This window comes from Lithobates pipiens, unplaced genomic scaffold (assembly GCF_037356315.1).
Source record: "Lithobates pipiens isolate NorthernLeopardFrog02 unplaced genomic scaffold, aLitPip1_a1.2 Scaffold_16, whole genome shotgun sequence".
Taxonomy (NCBI): Eukaryota; Metazoa; Chordata; class Amphibia; order Anura; family Ranidae; genus Lithobates; species Lithobates pipiens.
Genome location: NW_027507748.1, coordinates 445,129,215 through 445,155,046, shown reverse-complemented (window position 1 = coordinate 445,155,046; position 25,832 = coordinate 445,129,215). Strand labels below are relative to the sequence as shown.

General features: G+C 41.9%; 1 protein-coding gene across 2 annotated transcripts; it reads left to right on the top strand.

The window, feature by feature from the left end:
• The first annotated feature begins 45 nt into the window (after positions 1 to 45).
• On the top strand, positions 46 to 25,468 carry UNC50 (unc-50 inner nuclear membrane RNA binding protein). Of its 2 annotated transcripts, none has more exons than XM_077482748.1 (6): positions 46 to 200; positions 12,495 to 12,807; positions 17,702 to 17,822; positions 18,743 to 18,882; positions 19,973 to 20,071; positions 25,227 to 25,468. In XM_077482748.1, the coding sequence occupies exons 2-6, from the start codon at positions 12,528 to 12,530 to the stop codon at positions 25,361 to 25,363; spliced, it is 777 nt and encodes a 258-aa protein (XP_077338874.1). In that variant the 5' UTR covers positions 46 to 200; positions 12,495 to 12,527; the 3' UTR covers positions 25,364 to 25,468. The 2 variants fall into 2 exon arrangements, with proteins under 2 accessions (XP_077338874.1, XP_077338873.1); XM_077482747.1 differs by having other exon boundaries at positions 183 to 314.
• Positions 25,469 to 25,832: the final 364 nt, after the last annotated feature.

The following is a 25,832-nucleotide window of genomic DNA, read 5'->3' as shown; positions in this document are numbered from 1 at the left end:
TACTCCATTTCTGGCGGCAACGTCACTTCTGCAGCATCCTGTGATAGGCAGCAAAATGTGACACTACACCGATGAACTGTTCGGGCTACACTTCCCAGAATTACCCGCGACATGTGGAAACTTCCGGGTCGGTGACGTCAGCAGTCACTACGTGTTCTGGGTTGTGTTACCGGAAGCTGCGGAAGATTCGGGGTACATAGGTGAGCAGAGATGTGATAGGTTGCTGCTATTCACTCATACACAGTATGGAGGGGTTGGGGAGTTCCCTTCCTCTGTACATGGCTCATGTAGATTGCTGGGAGACATTTTCTCAGGTCAGATTTTCTATTGCTCTGTGTTGGTTGCTATAAACACCACAGACATGTTGTTTGATGTGTCGTAGGGGGGGTTGGGCTCTTGTATCATTAGGATACAAGCTACTGTAGTAATCAGGGCATTAGTGTCCATGCACACCGCATGGGTAGGTGAGTGTTGCCCAAAGCAGTCCCAATGCAAAGATGTGACAATTATCCAGTTTCAATTCATACCAGCGTGCTGTTGTTTTGTGCACTGAAGAAAAAGGACAGGTTGTAGTTTTATATTTTTATTTATTTTTAGATTTGTATAAATTATCTTTTAACCACTTCAATACAGGCCACTTTCGCACCTTCCTGCCCAGGCCAATTTTCAGAGCTGTCGCTTTTCAAATGACAATTGCGTGGTCATGCTACACTGTACCCAAACTATCATTTTGTTCCCACAAATAGAGCTTTCTTTTGGTGGTATTTGATCACCTCTGCCGTTTTTATTTTTAGCTGAACAAATAAAAAAATACAATTAAAAAAAAAAAAAAAAATCTTTGTTTTTGTTATAAAAATTTTGTAAATAGGTAAGTTTTCTCCTTCACTTATGGTTCACAAGTTAGGAGCATCACCTCTAGTTAGTATAAATAACCAATGAAGTACCATCATCCACAAGTCATAGTATTAGGAAAAGAATTGGTATGAGATTGCTAGGGATAGTTGCTCATGCTAATCCTCTAGACAGTCCCAGCCCAAAAAGTTGGACTATATCGGTACCATTACATTTAACATTTAAAGTTTCATCTTGTTTAATAAACATATAAGAAAACAAAAAGGAAAAAAAGGATACACATCACTCCATTAAAATACAAATAAATGCATATCACGATAGAAGCGTCTTTGACGAATTCTCCACAGATAGGAATTCAAATCAAGGGCGCATGGGGGTCTCCTCTACTAGTTTCGCAGGACAAAGCCACTTCTTCAGGAGGATATCTATACAGAACGTAACAAATAATATATAATAATTAACAACCAAAAGCAAATTATCACAGAATTAATCATTAATGTTGTACAGTACATCATTTTATTGGGAAAAAAAGAAAGAGAGCTGACCTCTCTTTCTTTTTGATCTCTGCAGCCATGCATCGGGACAATGTCTCACTGCCTGTGATTAGCGCTGCGCCGACTTCCTGGCGGGCTCTGTATGTGGAGTGTGCGAACACGCTGGAGCTCATCCTTAGTTCTAATATAGATTTGTGTGCGTACTGTTTTCTCCGTCATCCTTTCTATATTTCTGCGGTACGAGCTGCTGTTGAGTGCTCATTGGAGGAAGCTTTGCTGTGAGAGGAGCTGCCTTGCCAAAGCTTTTGAACTTGTTTGAACATTCCCAGAGCCTTACATTTGTTCTGCACAAATAAAAATAAAATGATAGGGGATCGAGCCCTTCGGCAACCTATCCAAAAAAAAATTATTAACCATGCATACATTAAAAAAAAAAAAACAGTCTTACACTTATTTACATCAGGCTTGTTCTGGGTCTGTGACTCAAAATGATTAAAATCAGATGCAGTGCAATAACTAGGATTTTTAGAAGCAGGTCGGAAATGGTCAACCCCCACCCACCCTTCCTTTTGTTATGACAACTATGCTTTAACTTAACTACCCCAAAGCTGTAAGTTGGGAGTTAGATGGAACCTATATACATCCTTGTCAGAAAAGGAAGGAACAAGTTGCAATCACCTGACCTCTAATAATAATAATAAAAAAAAAAAAAACATAAATAAAACCAAAAATATATAAAATAAAACATTTTATTGTGATCTGTCCAACAATGTTGCATGCTTTACATTACAGTTCTTTGTATCTTTGTGCATCATTCTGTGCTGTTTGCATAATTTGTTGTTCCCGTTACTATAGATGATGCATACAAAAGTAACTTAGGCCTTCAGCAGTCTACACATATATGATTCTAAGCCTTGTAATAAGATGTTTTGTTTGTCTTTTTAACGTTAAGACAGTTTTTGAGATTCTTACCTATTGTTTTTAGTTTGTGTTTTTAAGCTTAGTAGTGCTCAATGGGATGTTATTTTATTAATGCCTTCATTCATGTTCAGTCTGTATTATTATTTAAAAAAACACAATAAATGTGTGCTAATATCACCATTGCCAACTACTAAATAGTGGCATTTCAGTTATAGGTATTGTCTGAAGGGTTGAGTCACCCTCAGGTTTCTAATGGTGCTCTCCAACAGCAATTACCCTCTGCCATAGTATTATCTATACTTTTCTATAGCATAAATTTAAAAAGTCGATCAGGGAGTGTTGGATCCGTGCATAATTACTAAATCAGGTTTGCAGATACAGGAGATCCCACCAAGGAAGTTCCCCAGAATGATGAGAAACTTCCCAGCATTTATCAAAGAGAAAAATATACATTTTCAGTGGACTTCCCCTTTAATGTGACTCATTCACTAAGGCTGGATTCACACCTATGCATTTTTTGTGCTTTTTGTACTTTGCAGATTTGCAATACGGAACGTGTTCCATAGGAAACAATGTTAAATGGACTGTAGTGCAAATCTGCAAAATGCAAAAAGCACTAAAAATGCATAGGTGTGAATCCAGCCTAAGTGGCATGGGGTGCTAACTTCCTGTTATGCATTTTAACATTAAGTGCTCATTCACACTATCTGCAGTGACCTGCATTTTTCTGTACTGGGTAAACGCAGGTCATCACTTTTGCACATAGGAATTATTTCTTTCATTCTGAGTTTATTAAATATTATATAATGCCAGAATAAAATGTTGTGCTACCAAATGTCATAAAGTGCACTCAAAATGAATAAATACAAAATTAGTGTAAATAGAAACAATACTTGTGATGATAATATTCAAACATTAAATTCGGTAATAATTCCAATCATGTGTCAGTTCAAACTGCAAACTGTGCAAATCAACATAGTGAAAAAAAAAAGTCTTCTGTGTGATCAATCTTCAATCTAAATTCACCATGAAAGAACCACCATGATCATAAAAGAATTCTACCAATAAGTAAAGGATGGTCGCTTACCTTATACTGTGGACCTTTAAATTATAAAAGGTCTCACTGCATGTGTTTTGTTTTAAATGGCTGGGATCCACATAAAAATAAAAAATGGCTCCTTATATGTTAACCTCCCCTATATCCAGCTCCCAGGAAAGTTAAATGCAGCTCGTGAAAGGATAAATATAAAGATCCAATAGTGCTCTTTGTATAAAACTAGGTCTCCTTTTATTAAAAATCTTAAAACCGCACTTGCACAGTAAATATTAAGTGATTGCAGAACATCATTTCTTATCGCACATCACGGGACACAGAGCCATAGTAGTTACTATGTGGGTTATGGGCCACCTTCAGGTGATTGACGCTGGCACGCTCTAAATTAAAAAGTGCACTCCCTGTATAAACCCTCCCACTGGTACCTCAGTTTTTTCTCCATTTTCTAAGATGTTGGTCACGAGTAAAGATGTGCTGTGCTGACCTCCACTGGAGCAATCCTTGCTGGGGCTAGCCATGCAGCCGGATCCATTCAAAGTGTCTTTTTGGCCAAATTGAATAGTACCTGGGCCTTGTATCCAAAGAAACAAGGTCTTGCCTGTAACGCTTCTCTTTTTAGAGAGCTGGACCCTGGGATCCAGTACTTTTTGGTATTAAGGCCTCTGGGGACGGCTGTTTAGTTGAAACGCGTCGGGTGGACCCCCTTACAGACATCGCTACTTTCTGACTGTTATTACGATTGAACCAAATGTGAGTGTAATTTTATTATTATTTTTTAATAAATTGGATGTTAAAACGGTATCATGCTATGCTAGTTTTCTACTTCCATGGTCTTTGATACCTGAGCCCCCTATTTTCGTGGGATGAGCACTATAGGAGGATCGCTACGGATGATTTCATGACCTGAAGACTTGCGGGAGATTACATACTAGATCTACGATTATCTGGTTTGCTTACCTACAGGCCCATATGACTCGAGAGGCGTAAGCCTTCCTCTGAGTCCACGTCATTTGGTAAGCCTCCTCTCCCCTTCTTTATCACGGTGGTGGTGGTATTATTCTACACATCAGAAGTTGAATTTCACCTTTTTTCACGTCACCTCAAGTTTGGAATTGTGATTGATATTACACATTTCAAGGACTGTTAGATGTTCACTTGATGGACTGTATATGTTAAATTAATTTTATTTACCTTAATCTTTTGTGTGCATGAGGTTCATGCACTCTTCCACCTGGGAGTAAGATCTCTTAATATACAACGGAATTTACACATAATTTCTTTTTTTTGAAGTGTATGTCATTTTCTTTGCTTGAATTAGTGCCTTACTGGTTCATGTGGTTTGTTGCCACCTAAGCGCCACACTTTTTTGTTTTAATTTTTGTATGTTACTGTGTAGTCTTCAGTAGTGTTGGCAGCTGGGTAGAACACATCTTTTCACAGCGCAGTATTTTTTTACACCTTTATTACTTCTGGTAGTACCTCTGCTTTGTGCATTGGACTATGGTCAGAAGAAAGGTTAAAATTGACTCAAAAAAAGGGCTCTAGAAAGACTATAGTCACTAGGGGGCCTAGACCCATCTCAAAAAAGAGGTCATTCTCCCCTGAGAGTAATCTGGCTGGTCAGAATGAGCCATCAGGAGAGGCAAGGGTTGTAGCTGCTTTTAGCATTACAGCCCCTCTATATATGACTAATGAGTTTTTCTCCAACCATTCTAAGTTTGAAGCAAGAAATTGATGCTTTAATCGTATCCCAGAGTGGGACTAAGCATAACAGGTCCCTGTATATTGCTCAGGACCCTCATGCTGAGGAACAAGGGACAAAAGATGATGAATTTCTCTCAAGGGACCAGGAAGAGGCTGATGTGGTCGTAGAACCTAATACGAAAGGATCAGGTTCACAGGAAAGTCTCTCACTGAATTGTTCCGCTCCACATTTTTACTGCCAATAAGCGCAGTCAATCGATGAGCCCACTTCTGGTTTGGGTTCACTAAAGCCTCCTCAATCTGTTAAGCTTTTTTAGCCATGAATGGATAAGAAAAGCATGATGTATTCTGAGTGGGAGCACCCAGATAAACAGTTTTTTCCTCCAAAAAAAGTTTTCAATACTTTATCCTATGGAGGAAAAGTTCTATAAGAATTGTGGATTTGCAGCGCTGCTATATCCTCTGTACCGGACTTGTCCAGTAGACAACGCTCATATGCTAAAGGATCCATCATATAAGAAGTTGGAATTCCTTTTTAAAAGCTATATTTCGCTCACAGGTTCAGCCTGTGCTAGCAGCGATCACAGTATCTCAGTCCTTAAAGGATCAGTTTATGGAGATACTCAGGATTATTCCTGATCAGCAGGCCCAAGATTTGGCTGGGGTATCGGAAGTGTTGTGTTTTACAGTAGACGCTGTGAAAGATTCTATTCTCCAGGCCTCACGGCTCATGTTAGGGCTGGTACATGTGCATAGAATCCTATGGTTGAGAAATTGGTCAGCCAAAACGCCAAGCAAAAGCTCTTGGCCAATTTCCCATTTCATGGTGAATAGGGATGAGCTCAGGAGTGTGGTCGCATGGAACATGTGCAGAGCCTGCCAGGAAGTCAGCGCAGCGCTGCACTAATCACAGGCAGTGAGACATTGCCCGATCTCTGCACCCGCGCATCTGGGAAATGTCTCACTGCCTGTGATTAGCGCAGCGCTGTGCCGACTTCCTGGCGGGCTCTGCATGTGTTCCATGCGAACACGCCTGAGCTCATCCCTAATGGTGAATGGTTATTTGGAGACAATCTGGATAGGCATATGCAAAGAATTTCTAATGGGAAAAGTTCCCTTTTACCGGTTAAAAATAAGTTTAAGCATTTTTTCTTTTAAAATGTGCTTCTTCTCCAGTGCCAGGGCCATCAGCCTCCAGGCAGTCATGATGGCCTCCACCGTCAGGTTCAAGAGGTAAACCTCAGGGTTAGTCCCAGGGCCTAAAGAAGACCTGGGGAGGTGTGACAGACCTAGCTGGGACTGAGGCTCTTGGAGGGGACTGGATGCGAGCCTCTTGCCTTGCGATTATGGGCCCTCGCATTTGGGGTAACGGTACTCTTTGTGAGCTGTATGTCCGGGGTCCATGTCCCCCCAAGACACACAGACTCTGGATATGTAAATGCCATGTTAGCAATAGACTGAATCACACTATTGGGACACAAACTCTTAGCCCTTGAACACACGGTCGGAGAATCCGTCGGAATGTGTCCTATCAGACCTTGTCGTCGGATAATCCGACTGTGTGTGGTATTCATCGGACTGATTCCGTTGGAATATCCGTCGGACCCAATTTTCCAACATCTTGGAAATATTTCCCGACCAACTGGTCCGATCGGACATGCTTCGATCATGTGTAGAGAATTTTGATCGGACCAAGTGCCACGCATGCTCAGATCAAATTCCTACATCAAAGCTATTGGCTACTAGCCTGAATGTAGTCCCATCGTAACGAAATTACCTCATCACGTTCTGAAAGATCGGATTTTTCACCAACTTTGTTCAACCGTGTGTATGCAACAGTTTCGGACAAGATCCGACGAGCAAAATCCGACGGATTTGGTTGTGGAAATCTCCGACCGTGTGTACAGGGGCTTAGATGCTAATATCACCTCCAGCCACCTGTCTGTATCTTGTATAATGTAAATGAGTCTAGTGTGGCTTGACACAGATTCTAAAGAGTATTTCACCTATTGTTGTTTGTGCTAATTAACCTGCAATTGAATTGTTAGTGAGCTAGGAACCGAAAAGTCTTATCCCTCAGTCAACTAGTCTGAGTGTTTATTTAGATAATTAGCTCATGCTAATTAGGTTAGGTTTTAGTCTTCTACTGTATTATAAATACTTGGCATTTTGGTTCTAATAGAGGAGTCCATGTTAGCACTAAGCAAGTCTCGTCTTGTTTTGCGCTTGGGAGCGGTTGGAATATCTGATCTCTATATTCAGACTTAGGAAGCGGTATACTGACGGAAGCACTCAATCGGAGTGTGGGATCGGTTCCGTCACATTGGTGGCAGCGGTGGGATCGGATCCGTCACATTGGTGGAAAGCTGTGGGATGCTTCTTCTTGCCTAGGCACACCCCAAACCACCACCGGGACCCCCTGCTTCTAACAGCGGATGGAACATTACTACGCCAGACTCAAGCGCAGCACCTTGAAGGATCTCTTGGATGCCCATGGAAAAGTCTCCAGCAATAAATCCAAAGTGACTCTCATCACCGAACTAAGGGAGATCGACCAGGCCAGTAACCTACCAGCACATACCTCAGAGGCGACAGAGTTCCAACGTGACGTCCAGTGGTGACTGGCCTTTTATGGTACTCACCCCCCGCAGGAGGTTATAAGTGAAGTTTTACGAGAGGTGTCCCAGCTACAAATGGCTGAACTCCAGCGGGACCAAGGAGCGTCAGTTATGTTCAACATGGAAGCTCCAGCGGCCGGCAAAAAGCTACCCTATGCCGTTTTCCGAATGTTTCAAGATTCTACAAGCTATTTTCAGCTAGACTTGTATTCAATGCAACTATAAGAATATATCTCTTTGATAGTCAGATTGGAGGAAGCAGGATATACTGACGGAAGCACTCAATCAGAGTGTGGGATCGGATCCGTCACAGGAGGAAACCCACCAAACTAAATACTAAAGCCTTTTTATGAAGGGGCATCCCCGCTCGCTCAAGTGGGGGCAAAGCTTCTACAGTTTTCAAGGGTCTGGCAGGAACAATGTCAAGACAGATGGATGGCTTCCTCAATTTCTCTAGGTTACAAACTAGAGTTCAGAGGATTCCAGTCTCTCTGTCTAGCTATGGATCATCCCTTGTCTCAAAGAGTGATATCGGTGGTCTCCATGGAAGAGCAAGGATTAGGGTTGTTATTCAAACCTTTTCCAAAACTATGCCAACAGAGATGTCCGATCCATTTTGGATCTCAAAGATCTAAACCGGTTTTTGAATACCGTTCTTTTCGCATGGAGTCAATCCGATCAGTAGTCTCCATCCTACAAGGGGGAGAATTTCTGGTGTCAATCGACATCAAGAATGTTTTTGTTCATGTGCCGATTTTTCCCTGTTCACCAGAAATTTCTACGCTTTGAGGTAGAAAATCTTTATTTCCAGTTTGTAGCTCTGCCTTCGGTCTAGCTACTGCACCTCAAATGTTTACAAAGGTCCTGGCTCCTCCTTTAACCAGGTTAGGGGCTCAAGGTATAACAATATCAGCCTACTTAGATTATTTACTCTTGATAGATCAATTGGTAGTCCGCCTAAAACCAAAGTTTGGTCACCACAGTCAGCAACCTGGAATACCTAGGTTGGATTCTCAACCTAGAAAAATGCTCCTTAAAACCATCAAGGAGATTGCAGTACTTGGGGCTGATCATAGATACAGCTCAGAAGAGGGTGTTTTTGCCCCAGAAAAGGATCAGTTCTATAAGGGAACTGATTCAGTTGATAAAAACAAAGAAGAATCCTTCTGTTCGACTTTGCATGAAATTGTTGGGAAAGATGGTGGTTTCTTTCGAGGCCGTTTCTTATGTGCAGTTTCATTCAAGACTGCTGTAAAACAGTATCCTGTCAACTTGGAACAAGAAGGTCCAAGCTCTGGACTTCCCAATGCGTTTATCCCCCAAAGTGCGTCAGAACCCCAATTGGTGGTTGATATCCAAGAATGTTCAAAAAGGAAAATCCTTTCTACTAGTTACCTGGAAAGTGGTAACAACAGATGCCAGCCTTCTGGGCTGGGGTGCAGTCCTGGAAGAAGTGTCTGTCCAGGGGAAATGGTCCAAATCAGAGATGACCTTGCCCATCAATATTCTAGAGATTCGGGCAGTACACCTGGCCCTGGAGTCCTGGACGCTCAGACTACGGAATTGTCCTGTCAGGATCCAATCTGACAAATGCCACAGCTGTGGCCTATATCAATCACAAAGGGGGCATGAGAAGTCGTGCAGCCCAGAGAGAGGTGAATCATTTTCTACCTTGGGAAAACAACATTCCTTGCCTATCAGCAATTTTCATTCCAGTGATAGGGAATTGGCAGGCAAACTATTTGAGTCGCCAACAATTGTTCCCGGGAGAATGGTCCCTTCACCTCGACATCTTTCTGTCATTATGCCAAAAATGGGGCGTTCCGGACGTGGATTTGTTTGCATCCAGGTTCAACAACAAGATCGACAACTTTGTGTCAAGGTCAAGGGAGCCGATGGCATATGGAATAGATGCCTTGGTTTTTCCGTACGATCAGTTTTTCACTGATCTATGCGTTCCCTCCTGTTCTGCTTCCACGCCTTCTCGCGGGATCATGCAAGAAGGGAAGGAGGTGATTCTTGTGGCCCCATCGTGGCCCAGGAGATCTTGGTTTGCCGAGATCATAAAAATGGCGGTAGGGGACCCTTGGACCCTACCGCTATGGCCAGACCTTCTCTCACAAGGTCCGGTATTCCATCCTACCTTACAAATGCTAAATGTAGCGGTTTGGCTATTGAGATCCACATTCTAAAAAATCGTGGGCTGTTAGCTTCAGTAGTTTCTACTTGGTTAATACTAGGAAGCCGGCCTCCAGAATCGTATACTATAGAATCTGGAAGGCATATGTCTCCTGGTGTGAATCCAGGGGTTGGCACCCCAGGAAATATGTAATAAGTAGGATCCTTGAATTCCTACAGGTAGGATTAGAAATGAAGCTGGCCTTGAGTACTATCAAGGCCAGATGTTGGCTTTATTTATTTATTTATTTATTTTTCAGGGGGTAACACAGATTAATCTTCCAGTCAGGTCGCTACTGAACCCTTGGGACTTAAATTTAGTCCTGTTGGCTTTACAGAAGCAGCCTGTTGAGCCAATACAAGATATTCCCTTAGTCTTCTTGACGAGGACAAATAATTTTCTTGGTTGCCATATCTTCTGCAGGAAGAGTATCAGAGTTGCCTGCTCTTTCTTGTAATGAGCCATATTGGTTTATTCATTAGGATGAGGTTGTATTGCGGCCTCATCCTGAATTCCTACTGAAGGTAGTATAGTTTTTTCATTTAAACCAGGATTTTGTTCTGCCTTAATTTTTTCCAGAACCTTGTTCTGTGGAAGAAAGATAGCTACATTCTCTTCACGTGGTGAGAGCAGTCAAAGTCTGTTAAAAGTGTCCGCTCAGATTCATAAAACAGATGTTTTGTTTGTGTTACCAGACAGTCCTAAAAGAGGACAGGCAGCATCGAAATCTACTATTTCTAAATGGATTTGTCATGTGATTGTTCATATTAAAGCGCACTTCTCCAGGGCTGTTAGTGCTTCTTGGACAGTGTATCACCAAGCCTCCATGGCTCAGATCTACAAGGCTGCAACTTGGTCTTCAGTCTATACATTTACCAAATTCTATCAAGTAGATGTAAAAGATCATGAGGATATTGCCTTTGGGCGCAGTGTACTGCAGGTTGCAGTATGAGTCCTCTAGTCTTTTGGTGCCCTGCTTTTATTGTCTCCCTCCCTTCAGTTGCCATTTCTATGGCACATCCCACATAGTAACTACTATGGTTCTGCGTCCTGTGATGTACGATAAGAAAATAGGATTTTTATAACAGCTTAGCTGTAAAATCCTTTTCTTTGAAGTACATCACGGGACACAGAGGTCCCTCCCTCCTTTAGTATACACGAGTTTTGCTTTGCTACAAAACTGAGGTACTCCCACCAGTGGGAGGGGTTATATAGGGAGTGCACTTTTTAATTTAGGGCGTGCCAGTGTCCATCACCTAAAGGTGGCCTATAACCCACATTGTAACTACTATGGCTCAGTGTCCCATGATGTACTTCAAAGAAAAGGATTTTACAGGTAAACTGTTTTAAAAATCCTATTATCATTACACAGAGAGAGATACCACTTGCGACTCGCCACTCACTGCATTCTCCGGCTGGCAGCTCAGGTATCAACACAGGACGTGTTGGGGCTGGTGAGACGGGATCATCTGTTCTGTGCACTACTCTGGGGGACAAGTTACATCATATGTGTTACTACTTTGAAGAAGTAATTCCCGACATAATGTATTGGGTGGAGCTTGTCCCTCAGACTAGTGCACAGAACTGTTTTTTAGCTATGCTGATATCTTGCAGAGATGTACAGGGGGTCCCCGGGTTACAAACAAGCTAGGGACTGTAGGTTTGTTCTTAAGTTTAATCTGTTTGTAAGTCTGAGCAGGTAAATTTTTTTAAGTGTAGCTCCAGCCAAAAAAATCTATTTTTAAGCTTTTTGGATAACATAGGGAAGGGTTATCACCCCTGTAACATTTGTTTAGCTGTCTGTGCCCCTGTAAAGAAGATTTCACCTCCCTTTCTGTCCCAATGATAATTGGATTTTGAAAATTTTGGGCTGTTAGGGAAACAAGGATTGGTGATAAAGCATCAGTGGAGACACCTTTTTCCCATATTAAAGCGGTTCTTCACCCTAAAGGGGAAGTTCCGCTAATCTGATCCCTCCCCCCCTCCGGTGCCACAATCGGCACCTTTCAGGGGGGAGGGGGGTGCAGTTGCCTGGATAATCCAGGTATCTGCACCCACCTCCGGGCAGACCGCCGCAGACTCCCCGCCCCCCCCCCCCCCGTTGTGTTCTGGGAAACACACAGTTCCCAGGACACAGCGGGGGACCAGAAGAGACGCGCAGCGCGACTCGCGCATGCGCAGTAGGGAACCAGGCAGTGAAGCCGCAATGTTTCACTTCCCGATTCCCTGACAGAGGATGGCGGTGGGGGCAGCAGCGAGACGAGCGATCGCTAGTCATCTGCCGCCGACATCGCTGGACCCTGGGACAGGTAAGTGTGATTTTATTAAAAGTCAGCAGCTGCAATATTAGTAGCGGCTGGCTTTTAATATATTTTTTTTTTTTTAGGTGCAGAACCACTTTAATTCTTACAGGAGAGAATTTCCCTTCCTAGAGGTAAATTTCCTCTTACTTCCTGTTATCTCCCTCCGTTTGTAAGTAGGAGTCGTTTGTAAGTAAGGGACCCCCTGTACTTTATAAATCTCCCCCACAGGGGCAGCCTGACCTTCTACTAGGCAGCACAACACTTGGGTGATACATTTAGTCATCTTCTGACATTGATATAACTTCACAATGAGGCACATTGGAAGCTTAATAATACAAATGTAAATCTTTACTTTTTTTTTTCTTGCAGGCTTTATGTAAGACCATCAATTCACAGCACGAAATGCTGCCCACCACATCTGTGAATTCCCGGGCACTGAGCAATGGCACCCTAGGTTCTCGGGATGCAGCAAGACACACTGCTGGGGCCAAGAGGTATAAGTATCTCCGGAGAATCTTTCACTTCAGGCATATGGACTTTGAATTTGCCATATGGCAGATGCTCTATCTTTTTACCTCACCTCAGAGAGTCTACAGAAATTTCCAGTACCGGAAACAAACCAAAGATCAGTGGGCAAGAGATGATCCAGCATTCCTGGTCCTGTTAAGCATATGGCTGTGTGGTAGGTTATTTGCACACATTGATTACGTACAACAGTCTTTTAAAAAGCATGTATGGGCCGGAGTAGCTGTGTGATGACGCTGATGCTAAATGTTGTACTAGAAGTAGTACTAGATAAGACTTTTAACCACTTCAATACAGGGCACTTAAACACCTTCCTGCCCAGACCAATTTTGAGCTTTCAGCGCTGTCGCACTTTGAATGACAATTGCGCGGTCATGCTACACTGTACCCAAATGAAATTTTTATCATTTTTTTCCCACAAATAGAGCTTTCTTTTGGTGGTATTTGATCACCTCTATGGTTTTTATTTTTTGCGCTACAAATAAAAAAAATACCGAAAATTAAAAAAAAAAAATTGTTTTTTTTTGTTTTAGTTTCAAAACTTTGTAAATAAGTACGTTTTCTCCTTCACTGATGGGCACTGATGGGGCTACACTGATGGGCACTGATAAGGCGGCACTGATGGGCACCAATGAAGTGGCACTGATGAGGTGGCATTGATGGACACTGATAGGCGGCACGGATGGGGCGACACGGATGGGCGACACGGATGGACACTGATAGGTGGCACAAATTGGCACTGATAGCTGGCACAGATGGGCATGGATGGGCGGCACAGATGGGCATGGATAGGCGGCACAGATGGGCATGGATAGGCGGCACAGATGGGCATGGATAGGCGGCACAGATGGGCACGGGTGGGCACTGATAGACGGCACAGGTGGGCACTGATAGGCGGCACAGGTGGGCACTCATAGGCGGCACAGGTGGGCACTCATAGGCGGCACAGGTGGGCACTCATAGGCGGCATTGGTGTTATACTATAGTAATGGATGCCAATCAGTGCCAAACAATAATGCATGCCAATCAGTGATGCCCATTGTGGGCACTGATTGGCATCCATTATGGGCACTGATTGGCATCCATTGTGCTGATTGGCATCCCTGGTGGTCTAGGGAGGATTACCTTTTCCCTGGTGGTCTGGTGGCGTCCCTGGTGGTCCAGTGTGGGCATCCTCGGGGGGGCTGTGCTGATAATCGATCAGCACAGACCCCCCCTGTCAGAGGAGCAGCCGATCGGCTCTCCTCTACTCGCGTCTGACAGACGCGAGTGAGGGAAAGCCGATCACCGGCTCTTCCCATTTACACTGTGATCAGCCGTGATTGGACACGGCTGATCACGTGGTAAAGAGTCTCCGTCGGAGACTCTTTACCGAGATCGTAGTTGCCGGGTGTCAGACTGACACCCCGCAACAACGATCGCCGCGATGCGCGCCCCCGGGGGCGCGCAGCGGCTCATAATCCTGATCACGTCATATGATGTCCGGTCAGGATTATGAAACCACTTTGCAGCCGTCAATTGCCTATAGGGCGGGCGGCAAGTGGTTAAGCTACCGTTATCAAACACTGCATATTACAGACAGTTCTAAAAGGGATAATTTTTGACAATTTTTTTTTAAGCAAAATCACAGCATTTTCATCAAATATTAATCTAAAAATGCTGTGATTTTACAAGATATTATTTAAAAATGATCGATTTTAAATTGTCTTTATTATGCTGTAATTGGTGTGGTACCTTAAAATTTCTATCTTGAAGTATGTTTGTTGAATTTTCATTTATGGATGTTGGTACATTCAAATAAGGTGTCTTAGCTTTTTAAGGTGTTTATGTGTATTTTATATGGGTACGACATCAATCAGAGGGTGAATCATATCCTAGGCTTTGCTTCTTGGTTTATGTTAAGGGTGAACAACAGGCAGATCACTAAATATATTCCTAGACAGCAGTAATATACAGATGTGTGATATTTTACCTGCCAAAGTATTTGTTTTCTGCCCATCCAGTTCTGACATCTGGCAGTTAAAGCAGAACTTCACCCAAAAGAGGAAGATTCACTTTTCAGCCTCCTTTCCACTTTAGGACATTATTGTTTTGGGGAGCAGGTACCTAGTTTTGCTAGGTACCTGCTCCCACTTCCAAGCAGGAATTTGTGCCCCACCCCTTTTTTCCCACAATTTTCTGTTACACGTGTCACAGGTCCCAGAAGACTCAAAGTGCAGCACAGCTCATGCATGCACAGTTGGAAGCCACCCGTGAAGCCACAGAAAGTGACACCTGGCTTACCAAAGTAAACCCACTGACACCGGGGACCCGAAGACTGGTGAAGAACTGGCCTGGGTGACGATGCTGCTGGATCCCTTGACAGTATCTTTTTTATTAAAAGTCAGCAGTTACAGTATTTGTAGCTGCTGACTTTTTTTATTTTTTTTAGGGGGGGACTGAAGATGCTCTTTAACCACTTCCATACCAAGGCTATTCTGGCACTTCTCTCCTACATGTAAAAATCCTAATTCTTTTGCTAGAAAATTACTCAGAACCCCCAAACATTATATATGTTTTTTTTAGCAGAGACTCTAGGAAATGGAATGGTGGTGGTTGCAACTTTTTACGTCACACGGTATTTGCGCAGAAATTTTTCAAACTCTTTCTTTTTTTTTGGGGGGGGGGGGGACTGTCTTATAGATAAAAAAAAAAAAAAAAACAGTAAAGTTAGAACAATTTTTTTGTATATTGTGAAAGCTGATTTTATGCCGCGTAAATAGATACCTAACGAGGGCGTGTCCAGGATGGCGTGGGAGCAGACATGTACTGTCTGAGCTCCCGGGGACCGGCTTCTATCTCAGCTTTTATCGGGTGCAGACCTACCTATAATGACCGGCCTGTTTCCCCCCGGCCTCAGTGTTACCTCAGGGGTATGCGTGGGCGAAGATCGCAGGCAAAATCCCGTCGCAATGCGGGTAAGGCCACGGCCTTGCCTACAGCCTCTACCTGCATGGCGACTCAGTCTGGGGAGCCTGAACTGCTGCCTGCCAGCGGCGGACTTTATGCAGGCGATCACGACCCTGACCAATAAGGTGGACCACATACAGGCTAATATGGAATTTATCCGCAAGGTTTTTGATTCCTTCTGTGGCCAGGTGACTGAGTTCTCCCAGACCGAAGACACGGTACGTGACCATGTGGCTGATCTGTATACCCTAAAGACTAAGGTTAAGGCATTGGAAGCTTGTCTGGAAGATGCCAAAAGCCACAACAGGAGAAACAATTTGCGCATTCTGGGCCTCCCTGAGGGTGCTGACCCCACCACCTTTGTTGAGCATCTACTACAATAGCTGCTTCCTTATGCTCGCTTTTCACCATTTTTTCCTGCAGAGCAAGCTCACCGTATAACTTCCACTAGGGGGCCCCAGGGAGCACCACCTCGTACTTTCATCTTTAAACTGCTCCATTTCCGTGATCGTAACATAGTGATGAGGTAGGCATTGACCGATTCATTCTCTGGCTCGTTGATTGCACGGGCAAGCTAATAATGTCCCCTCCCGCCGCCTTTAAGAATGATCAGGTGCCTAAACTGCCACTATGATGTTCTTATGATGCAGGGAATTGCCGGCCGAAAAAGAGGATATCTGAATGATGCCTGCAGCTGCAGGCATCATTCAGATATCCTCACTCAAAGAAGTGGCTAAGCAACACTTACAGGTCTTGTCTCTTCCCCACCCTATGACTGGACAATGAAAGGATATCAGAAGACTGACACTCCATCTACCAGCATGATCCTTGTAAGTATATGAACACTGACACACAACTGACTGGCACAATGTCATAGCTGACAAAGTGATCACGTGATTGGAAACAATGCTGTTTTTCAATCATCAGTGGGCAACCTAGCTGTCCATGACTGCTAGGATTGAGAGTCACCCACTTATAAACGCATTCTCAGGACAACATACTGGGAAATGTTTTATATATATATAAAAACGTATGTGGACTGGAAGGAGTTAAAATAATTGTGTATTTAGAAAAAGAAGTGATTTACATTAATCCCCATGACTCAGCTTTTGGAGGCGGAGTTAATTGTGTTGGGGGCATGGCCTGGTGGGAGCCTAGGCTGAGGCTGTCTTGCTCATACCCACACCACCATAGGACTCCATGGATGTGTGGCACCAGGGATTTTTCCTCTCTGTCTTACATTAATTTAGGCTTGGTAAGGTGGCAGTAAATTCTATAAGCACAGCCATTAGGACCTGCCTGCATTTAATATGCAAATTCTGACATTCCCAAAATCAGTACATATCCAGAGACCCTACCCTGTGTCCTACTGATGCCTATTTTAGCACATATGGTGTGTTCTTTCACTTTATAATTACAGCGCTCATATTAACAGTTGCTTATTTATCTCAACAGAGGTTTGCGTTTAAAACAAATTCTGCTCTTGTCTGTGATTTGTGTAATGTATGTGTGCAGGTGACTGCTGCCAAATAAAAGTTAGTACAGCTGTCACATCCTGCTTTTGCACTAGCCAATACAGTTATAATGTAGAGTGCAGATATAGGTAAAATTAAATGTTTTTTGCTTGACCTGCTAAGAACTCATTGACCATTAAAGTGAGACACTGTAAGTCTTGAATAAAAGTTGTTCTTCTGCCTTTAAGCAATGTTTCATCTCAGTGTACATGGAGCCCCACATGTGCAGCTTACAATCACAACATGTCTTGGTGCCAAGGTAAATTAACTCCTGCACCCATACATGGAAGTTACGCCATCCCAGCCTGGTCTATCAAGATGACCAAAGACTTAAAACCCAGAAAAAGACCAGACAAAGATGTCAGTGGTAGCGATGGATAAATATATGCCAAAAGCACTGAGCATCAGCAAGTTTATTTACACTTTAAGTTTGAGGTTGATGAGATGAGTTTATGCTTTCATAAGAAAAAGTGTTTTTATGTCAGGATGGGGAATTCACTAGTGTGGGATAAAATTTAGAGGACATGGTCTTTTATATAGCATGTTCGCAATTTGTAACCTTTGTATGTTTTCATCTTCCTATTCTAGTCTCCACTATTATGTTTGGAGTTGTTCTACACATGGGATTTTTCGAGATGCTCAAGCTTCTTCTTTGGATTGTGTTTATTGACTGTGTCGGTGTTGGGTTACTTTTTTCAACCCTTATGTGGTATGTTATTCACCGCTGCATTAGGACATTGTACAAATGTATGTAACACATAGTATGTAAAAAATGGTTATCATTTAGGTGAAATTTCCTTGTTCAATTTGTTGAGTTTACAAAAAGAAGATAACTAGACAATCCAGAAGTAGACCAAAATAATGGTACATGTGTGTATAAGTTACATAGAAGAACATCTTTGTGGGGTGTCACGTGGAACTCTTTGCAGAAAGATTAGATCAATAAAAGATGTATGCAGTATGCAACATATAATTCAACATAATAATCAAACAAAACTGATAATATAGATATCCGGTGAAATGGTACCACCTCATCGGTAGTGTTTGTTAAAGACCTGCTTCATTAAAAGCTCATGATATGATATCGTGCTAAATTATTTATCAAGTACCAAAGATGGGCTACCATTACAACAAGATAGAAAAGCAACATAGAAAGAGAGAGAGAATGAAAAAGACCAATAATGCAGTATAAAAACCACAGGAAAGAAAAGAGGTTAGAAATAGAGTAAGGGCAGCAAAAGACCAGCCGAGAATTCTCCAAAGATAGCATGGTCACCAGCAGCCAGGTAAATATAGCTAGAATATATAGATAAGTTGCCAAGGCATGAGCACTGTTTCATTTAAGTCCGGGGGCACATTTAGGTGACATTTCAAAGCTGCTGCAGTAAAAGTTTTTATGATAATCATACCTTTTTCATGCAACTCTTGGCAGTATATTTTCATCTTTGGAGCTGTCTGGGTGCAAACATATTACAGTACATCCCCTTACAAGTAGTTGGCCACCTTTAAAGTAGTGTTGTGTTCATTTTTCTGACCGTAGCTAAGCAAGCCATAGCAGCAAAAGCAAAATGTTGAGTATTTGCCTTATTTGTGATAAATACGTGTTTTCTTCTCTGTGTTATTTTGCAGGTTCATTTCTAACAAATACATGATAAAACATCAAGGAAGAGACTGTGATGTGGAATGGGGCTATGCGATGGATGTGCACTTGAATGCCTTTTACCCACTTCTGGTTATCCTGCATTTTATCCAGTTGTTTTTTATTAAAGGTAAGGAAAATCCCTAAAGCATCTGGCTTTATGTTTTTTTGTTTTTTTTGACAATGTGTTGCTCAAAAGTGTAAATTAGTTTGATGTTTCTGCTATGCAAAGTTGGGTAAAACCAAGTTTAGCTGAAATCCTTCTTTTAGAATAAGAAATATTTTTACTTTAAGGAATGATTTAAAGTACACCTGGGATATAGGAATATGGAGGCCATCATTGCTGCACAACACTACTGCTAATCTCTCTGATACATACCCTGAGCTAAGTATGGGTCAGACCTTGGGCATTCACACGGCATGAAATTTTGGCTGTAGAGCAGTGGGTAGCCTGTACAGGAAAGGCCTCTATATGTCAGAAGGGCTACGGAGTTTTGAGTTATTTTCAACCTCACTGCTGTATTGAAAACAGACTTCCTGCAGCAATAATTAACACCCAGTGACCATGTGACATATGCAGGAAGCTGTGGAAAAGTAGCTTTTTATTCATTCCAAGAAATATATTATTTGATAATGCTGACCCAACTGATGCCTGTAAAATGGCGATTTTAAGAATTACCATACAGCCAGACATCTTACATTTTAAAAAGGTAAGGTCAGAAGTAGAAGATGGCATATTTCTGTAAGCACAGGTTTCCATTAAAAGATAAACGTACTAGTTCCTGCAAGAATTTGTTTTTCGTGCATTCTGAATTAATTCCCCTTTCCTGATGGTATTTTTTAAATGCATGTTGGTGGATGGATAGCTTGATCCGTTGGTGAACCATGGCTTCTTACTTGGATAGCTGTCAGGGACCGGAAAAAACATACTATAACATCTCAGTTGAGAGCTTCTGTAGCTTCAGGGCATTTAATACTGCTGAACAATAGAAAGTATGTTGGCAGAGCTGTAAGAATCAAATGGGTCCCTGATGGATTGATTGTGAGCACCACTTTGGAAAACATGAAGACTAGCCGTTATGTTTCTATATTAAAATGTAAATATAATACACAAAACCCCTTTTATTTCAATTTTTAGTAAAGTGGTACCCGAGTGTTTTCCAAAGCAGTCTAATTTTTTTAGGATTACATTTATAATTTCCTTTTTTTCTTTTTTGCAGTTGTCATTTCGGATTATTTCATTGGATACCTTTTGGGGAACACATTTTGGCTGATTGCGATTGGGTATTACATCTATATTACATTCCTTGGATATAGTGGTAAGCTCTGGCATCTTGTATAAGTGCCCAGATGTACTCCTTAATTAAAAAGAAAATGTATGTGTGTGCGTGTATATATATAATATAGTGCGTGTGTGTGTGTGTGTGTGTATATATATATATATATATATATATATATTTATATTATAGTGCATGCGTGTGTATATATGTGTGTGTGTGTGTGTGTGTGTATATGTGTATATGTGTATATATATATATATATATATATATATATATATATATATATATATATATTATACACACAGTTGTGCTCATAAGTTTACATACCCTGGCAGAATTGGATTTCTTGGCCATTTTTCAGAGAATATGAATAACACAACTTTTCTTTCACTCATGGTTAGTGTTTGGTTGAAGCCATTTATTATCAATCAACTGTCAAATGTGTTTACTCTTTTTAAATCATAATGACAACAGAAACTACCCAAATGACCCTGAACAAAAGTTTACCCACCCCAGTTCTTGCTAGCTGTGTATTGCCCCTTTCACATCAATGACAGTTTGAAGTATTTTGTGGTATTTGTGGATGAGGCTCTTTATGTTCTCAGATGGTAAAGCTGCCAATTCCTCTTGGCAAAAAGCCTCCACTTGCTGTCCACGTCTTGCATGAACTGCAGGTTTTTAGATCTCCTCAGAGTGGCTCTGTGATACTGAGGTCAGGAGACTGAGATGACCACTCCAGAACCTTCAATTTATTCTGCTGTAGCCAATCACAGATCAACTTGGCCTTGTGTTTTGGATCATTGTCATGTTGGAATGTCCAAGTACGTCCCATGCAAAGTTTCCTGGCTGATGAATGCAAATGTTCCTCCAGGATTTTTTGACTCCTCTCTAAATGTAGCGTTTATGGTTGTGGTCAAAAAGCAAAATTTTGGTCTTATCACTCCAAATGACTTTGTGCCAGAAGGTTTGAGGCTTGTCTCTGTGCTGTTTGGTGTATTGTAAGCGGGATACTTTGTGGTGTGCGCAGCCTATTGCTTTAGGGTGTGCACCCCAAACCTCAAACACACGTGCGTGTATGTATATATGAGCAGGGTTGCCATTGTGACCCCTGAAGCTCTGCCAGTGATGCATGGGGGGTGATTAGGGTGTGCCCAGGCACATTCGGCACACCTATGCTTTGTGGCATTGGCATAGTAATGGCTTTCTTCTGGCGACTCGACCATGCAGCCCATCTTTCTTCAAGTGCCTCCTTATTGTGCATCTTGAAACAGTCGTACTACATGTTTTCAGAGAGTCCTGTATTTTACCTGAAGTTATTTGTGGGTTTTTCTTTGCATCCCAAACCATTTTCCTGGCAGTTTTGGCTGAATTTTAGTTGATCTACCTGACCGTGGTTTGGTTTCAACAGAACCCTCCTTAACTTCTTGATTAGAGTTTGAACACTGTTGATTGGCATTCTCAATTCCTTGGATATCTTTTTAAATGCCTTTCCTGTTTTATTCAGTTCAACTACCTTTCCTGCAGATCCTTTGACAATTCTTTTGCTTTCCCCATGACTCAGAATCCAGAAACGTCAGTGCAGCACTGGATGAAAGATGCAAGGGTCTGTCAGGAGTCCAGAAACTCATTGACCTTTTATATATACACACACACACACACACACACACACACACTAATTACAAGCAAGTAGATCACAGGTGATGATGGATACCTTTTAATAGCCATTCAAACCCCTTTGTGTCAACTTCTGTGCATGTTATCAGGCCAAAATCACCAGGGTATGTAAACTTTTGATCAGAGTCATTTGGGCAGTTTCTGTGTGATTATGATTTAAAAAGCGCAAACACAGTTGATTGATAATAAATGGCTTCAGCCAAACACTAACCATGAGTGAAAGAAAAGTTTTTGTGTTCTCATTCGTGTGTGTGTGTGTGTGTGTGTGTATATGTATGTGTGTATATATATATATAGACACACACACACACACACACACACACACACACACAACCCTATCCAGCCAAAGCATTATGACCACCTACCATAACCCATCGAGGCATAGACTCTGTGAAGGTATGCCGTGGTATCTGGCACCGAGCCATCAGTAGCAGATCTTACATGTCCTGTAGGTTGTGAGGTGGGGCCTCCATGGATTGGACTTGGTTTTCCAGTACATCCCACAGATGCATGATTGGATTAATGTCTGATGAATGTGGAGGCCAAGTCAACACCTCAGACTTGCTGTTTTGTTCCTCAAACCACTCTTGAGATCATAAGACCAGGCCACCTTCTATTGCTCTGTGTCTGTGTAAGCAACACACTCACCTGGCCATTCACATGATGTAAAATTTTAAAAAATTAATGTCAACACAATATTTCATATTCCTAAAATGTGCCTCTTGTACCATATACTTGTATGAAAAAGTATCCTGTTCTTTTTGTATTGCTTCCTTTGTGTGAAATCCTTGGTTTTCTTGCCAGTCACTCTGCTTATCTATTACAAACTGGCAAAATTAGGCATGAGAGCACACCCATCCCAGCATGGTCAGTTTTCTGGCTGTGCTGAGAAATGTTCTCCATCATGTTCGGATTTGTGCTGACACACCCCCTGCACAGCCAATCACTGGGAAGACCAGTGTTCTGCTGTTTCTCCTCCCCCTAACTCTTATGCAGCTGAGAACATGTTTTCTAAATAGTGTTTTGCCTTTCATTTCTATATTAAACTGAATGGGTTGTTTTACAAGTTGAGGGTTCACATATAGTTTAAACGTTCCACTTTAAAGTGGTTGTTAAGTTACTGGTAGCCCCTCTGTCACGTGATCACCTGCTGCTCTCCTTCGCCGATCTAGGCACTACAGTGGGAGATTCCCCTCTGACATCACATGACCGTACCCCGGCGATGTAAGAGAAGGTATTTAGCTGCATAATTTAAAAAAAAACAGACACTGCGCAGTATATCTTGTTATTACAGAGGGGCTGCCAGTAATTGTAGTAACTAACTTTACAGACACATGTAATAGTGGCCAAATAAGGGAGGGGGGTGGCAAGGAGATGGCTCGTAGATTAGGAACAGACAGGCAAGGAGGGAGGGGGAGAGACCCTGAACACAGCGGGATGACGGAGGCACGTAAAATGACTATGGTATCATGGATCAGCAGCCACACACAGGGGGACACAGTATCAGGCAGGATCAACCAGGTATTTTACATCATACAATGGGACAAATTACACCGCACAAGCACTGTGCTGTTTACCATGCTTAAAGTAATGGGATTTATTTTTTATTGTTTTAGGGTTACAAACACTTTAAATCAGATTTTAGCCTGACAAAGTTCCAACAACTGTGCCTTTTTTAAATGTATATGTATTTTTAGCAAAATAGAGGATTTTAAAGACTTGCATTCATTTAAAATGTATAATGGACTCTTGTCATAATACAAGAGTCCGTTATTTGCTGAATAAGGATAGGCAAAGGGCTGCGACAGTGTGCAAAGTACAGTCACTAATAGCAACCAGTCAGATTTTATGGTATAGCTGATAAAATAATGACTTGTTGTCTTAGTGGTTGCTTCATTTTGCAGTATTATATTTATTATTCACTTGATAAACTTACACAAAAAAGTATGACATTTTGGGGGAGATTTACAAAAACTGGAGAGTGCAAAATCTGGTGTAGCTCTGTATATAAACCAATCTGCTTCCAGGTTTTATTGTCAAAGCTTAAATGAACAAGCTGGAGTTAGAAGCTGACTGGTTGCTATGTACTGCTGCACCAGATTCTGCACTCTCCAGTTTTAGTAAATCCCCCCCTATGCATCTGTTATTTAACAAGCTTTAAAGCTGGATGCTAGGCACAAAAGCTTTTATTTAAATGATTTCCTCATTTAACACAAACTATATAGATCCACTTTGTATGCACTGAATGATTTTGCAAACCCCGTAACTTGTAAAAGTAGCAGAGACTTAATCACTGTGCTGTACATATCCTGTGCAGAGAGCAGAGCTATGGGAGCAGTCCAGCAGGTTCACCCATTATAAGCTGACTGCAGAAAGCTTCCGGAGGGGACAGAGACAAGACACTATTCAGGAAGCTTCTGCATAGAGGCAAAGTTTCACATTGGAGTACTTGACAAATCAGGAGGAAATATACAAAGTGCTCCCAAGATTCAAGTTATAATATGCTTGCCTTTTGTTTAGACAGTCTTTCTTATTCCAGAGTCCAGTACATCCCTAAATGTATTTTGTTTTAATGCTAGCATGCAAGTACCTGATTTGACCTGATATCAGCCTCTTGCCACCTCCTTGTGCAGCAGCACTCAGACTGAAAAAGCACAGAAAGCCAGTCAGTTGTGTAGCAGTGCAGAGATGAGCTTGTCAGTCTGCTGCTACTCCTTTTGCTGTCATATTGCAAAGTAGGGGTGGGGAGGAGATCTATAAATGTTGTTGAATTAAACTGAAAACTAAACCAGGTCTTCTGTCATGCCAAACAGGGCTGTATTGTGTTGAAAAACTGTGTACATCTCAGAACTGGATGCACAGAAAAACAAATTATTTTTCAGATAATACAGTTCCTTGAAATATGTAAAAAATAAAATAAAAAAAATGATGAAATATGTATTTTGTCTGTATATTTAGCTGTTTGCCTTAATGTGTGTAAAATATGTACATATTTGTTATCTGGTGGAGCATGCAGTGATATTACTTGTCATGTGATTTGCTCTCTAATGCTCTGTTCACACCTGTGTAGCTGTATTCTGTATGCAGGGAAGCCCATTCATTTCAGTGGGCTTCTCTACCCACAGAAACGACGAATCTTTCGAAATAAATATTTTTTTTTTTAAATTGTCGCACCAAACCGCACGGTGCTGCGGCCTCATGTGGTTTGGTGCATGAAAACGTGCTGCAGTTGCCGATGCACTGGGTGCCATTAAAAATGAATGGCACCCTCTCGTGTCTGCTAAAGTGCAGCATTTTTTTTCTGCAGGCCTGAAACGCACAAGATTTTTCGCTCGATAATCAGCTGCAGAGATGTGGACCTAGAGTGGTAGTTCCAATTTGATACAAATAGTTGGCCTGTAAGCAATATACATTTGGTTTTGAGAGTTGCATTTTAGCTGCTATAACATGCAACTTCTTTCGTTTCTATCGTAACTATCGTTTCCCTAATCATCTTTTTTTTTTTTTTCCCCCTCTCCAGCGCTGCCGTTTTTGAAAAACACAGTGATTCTTCTTTACCCCTTTGCAGCCCTTATACTGCTCTATGTGTTGTCATTGGCCTTGGGATGGAACTTCACGCGAATGCTTTCTGACTTCTACAAATTTAGAGTAAACTAAATCCATTTGGAGGTCTGCATTGTTTAAATATGTTAATTTGTATTATAAATTGTAAATATCCTTTTCTTGTAGAATACGGTATGGGTAAAGACTGATTTAACAAAACCTCCATGTGTCTGTTCTATATATATATTTGTTTAAGTCATTTACTTTTAAGGAATCTGTCATATGTGTGGGCGCTACCAACGCTAGTGTTTTATTTTTTTCTCTTATGGTACATGCTTTAACTGTCTCCGGCCCGCCGTATAGACAAATGACTGTGGGCGGAAGGCTCTCTTGTTTTAGGACAATGTCATATGACATCAGCCCATGGCACTTGTGCTCCCGTGTAAAGAGCTGATGACATGGCTCTTTACCCATGTGATCAGATGTGTCCAATCACACACATGTAAATAAGGACATGCCAGTTATCGGCTCTCCTCGCCTCATACTGACCGTGGTAGTGGTGTGAGTTGAGAAGAGCCGATCA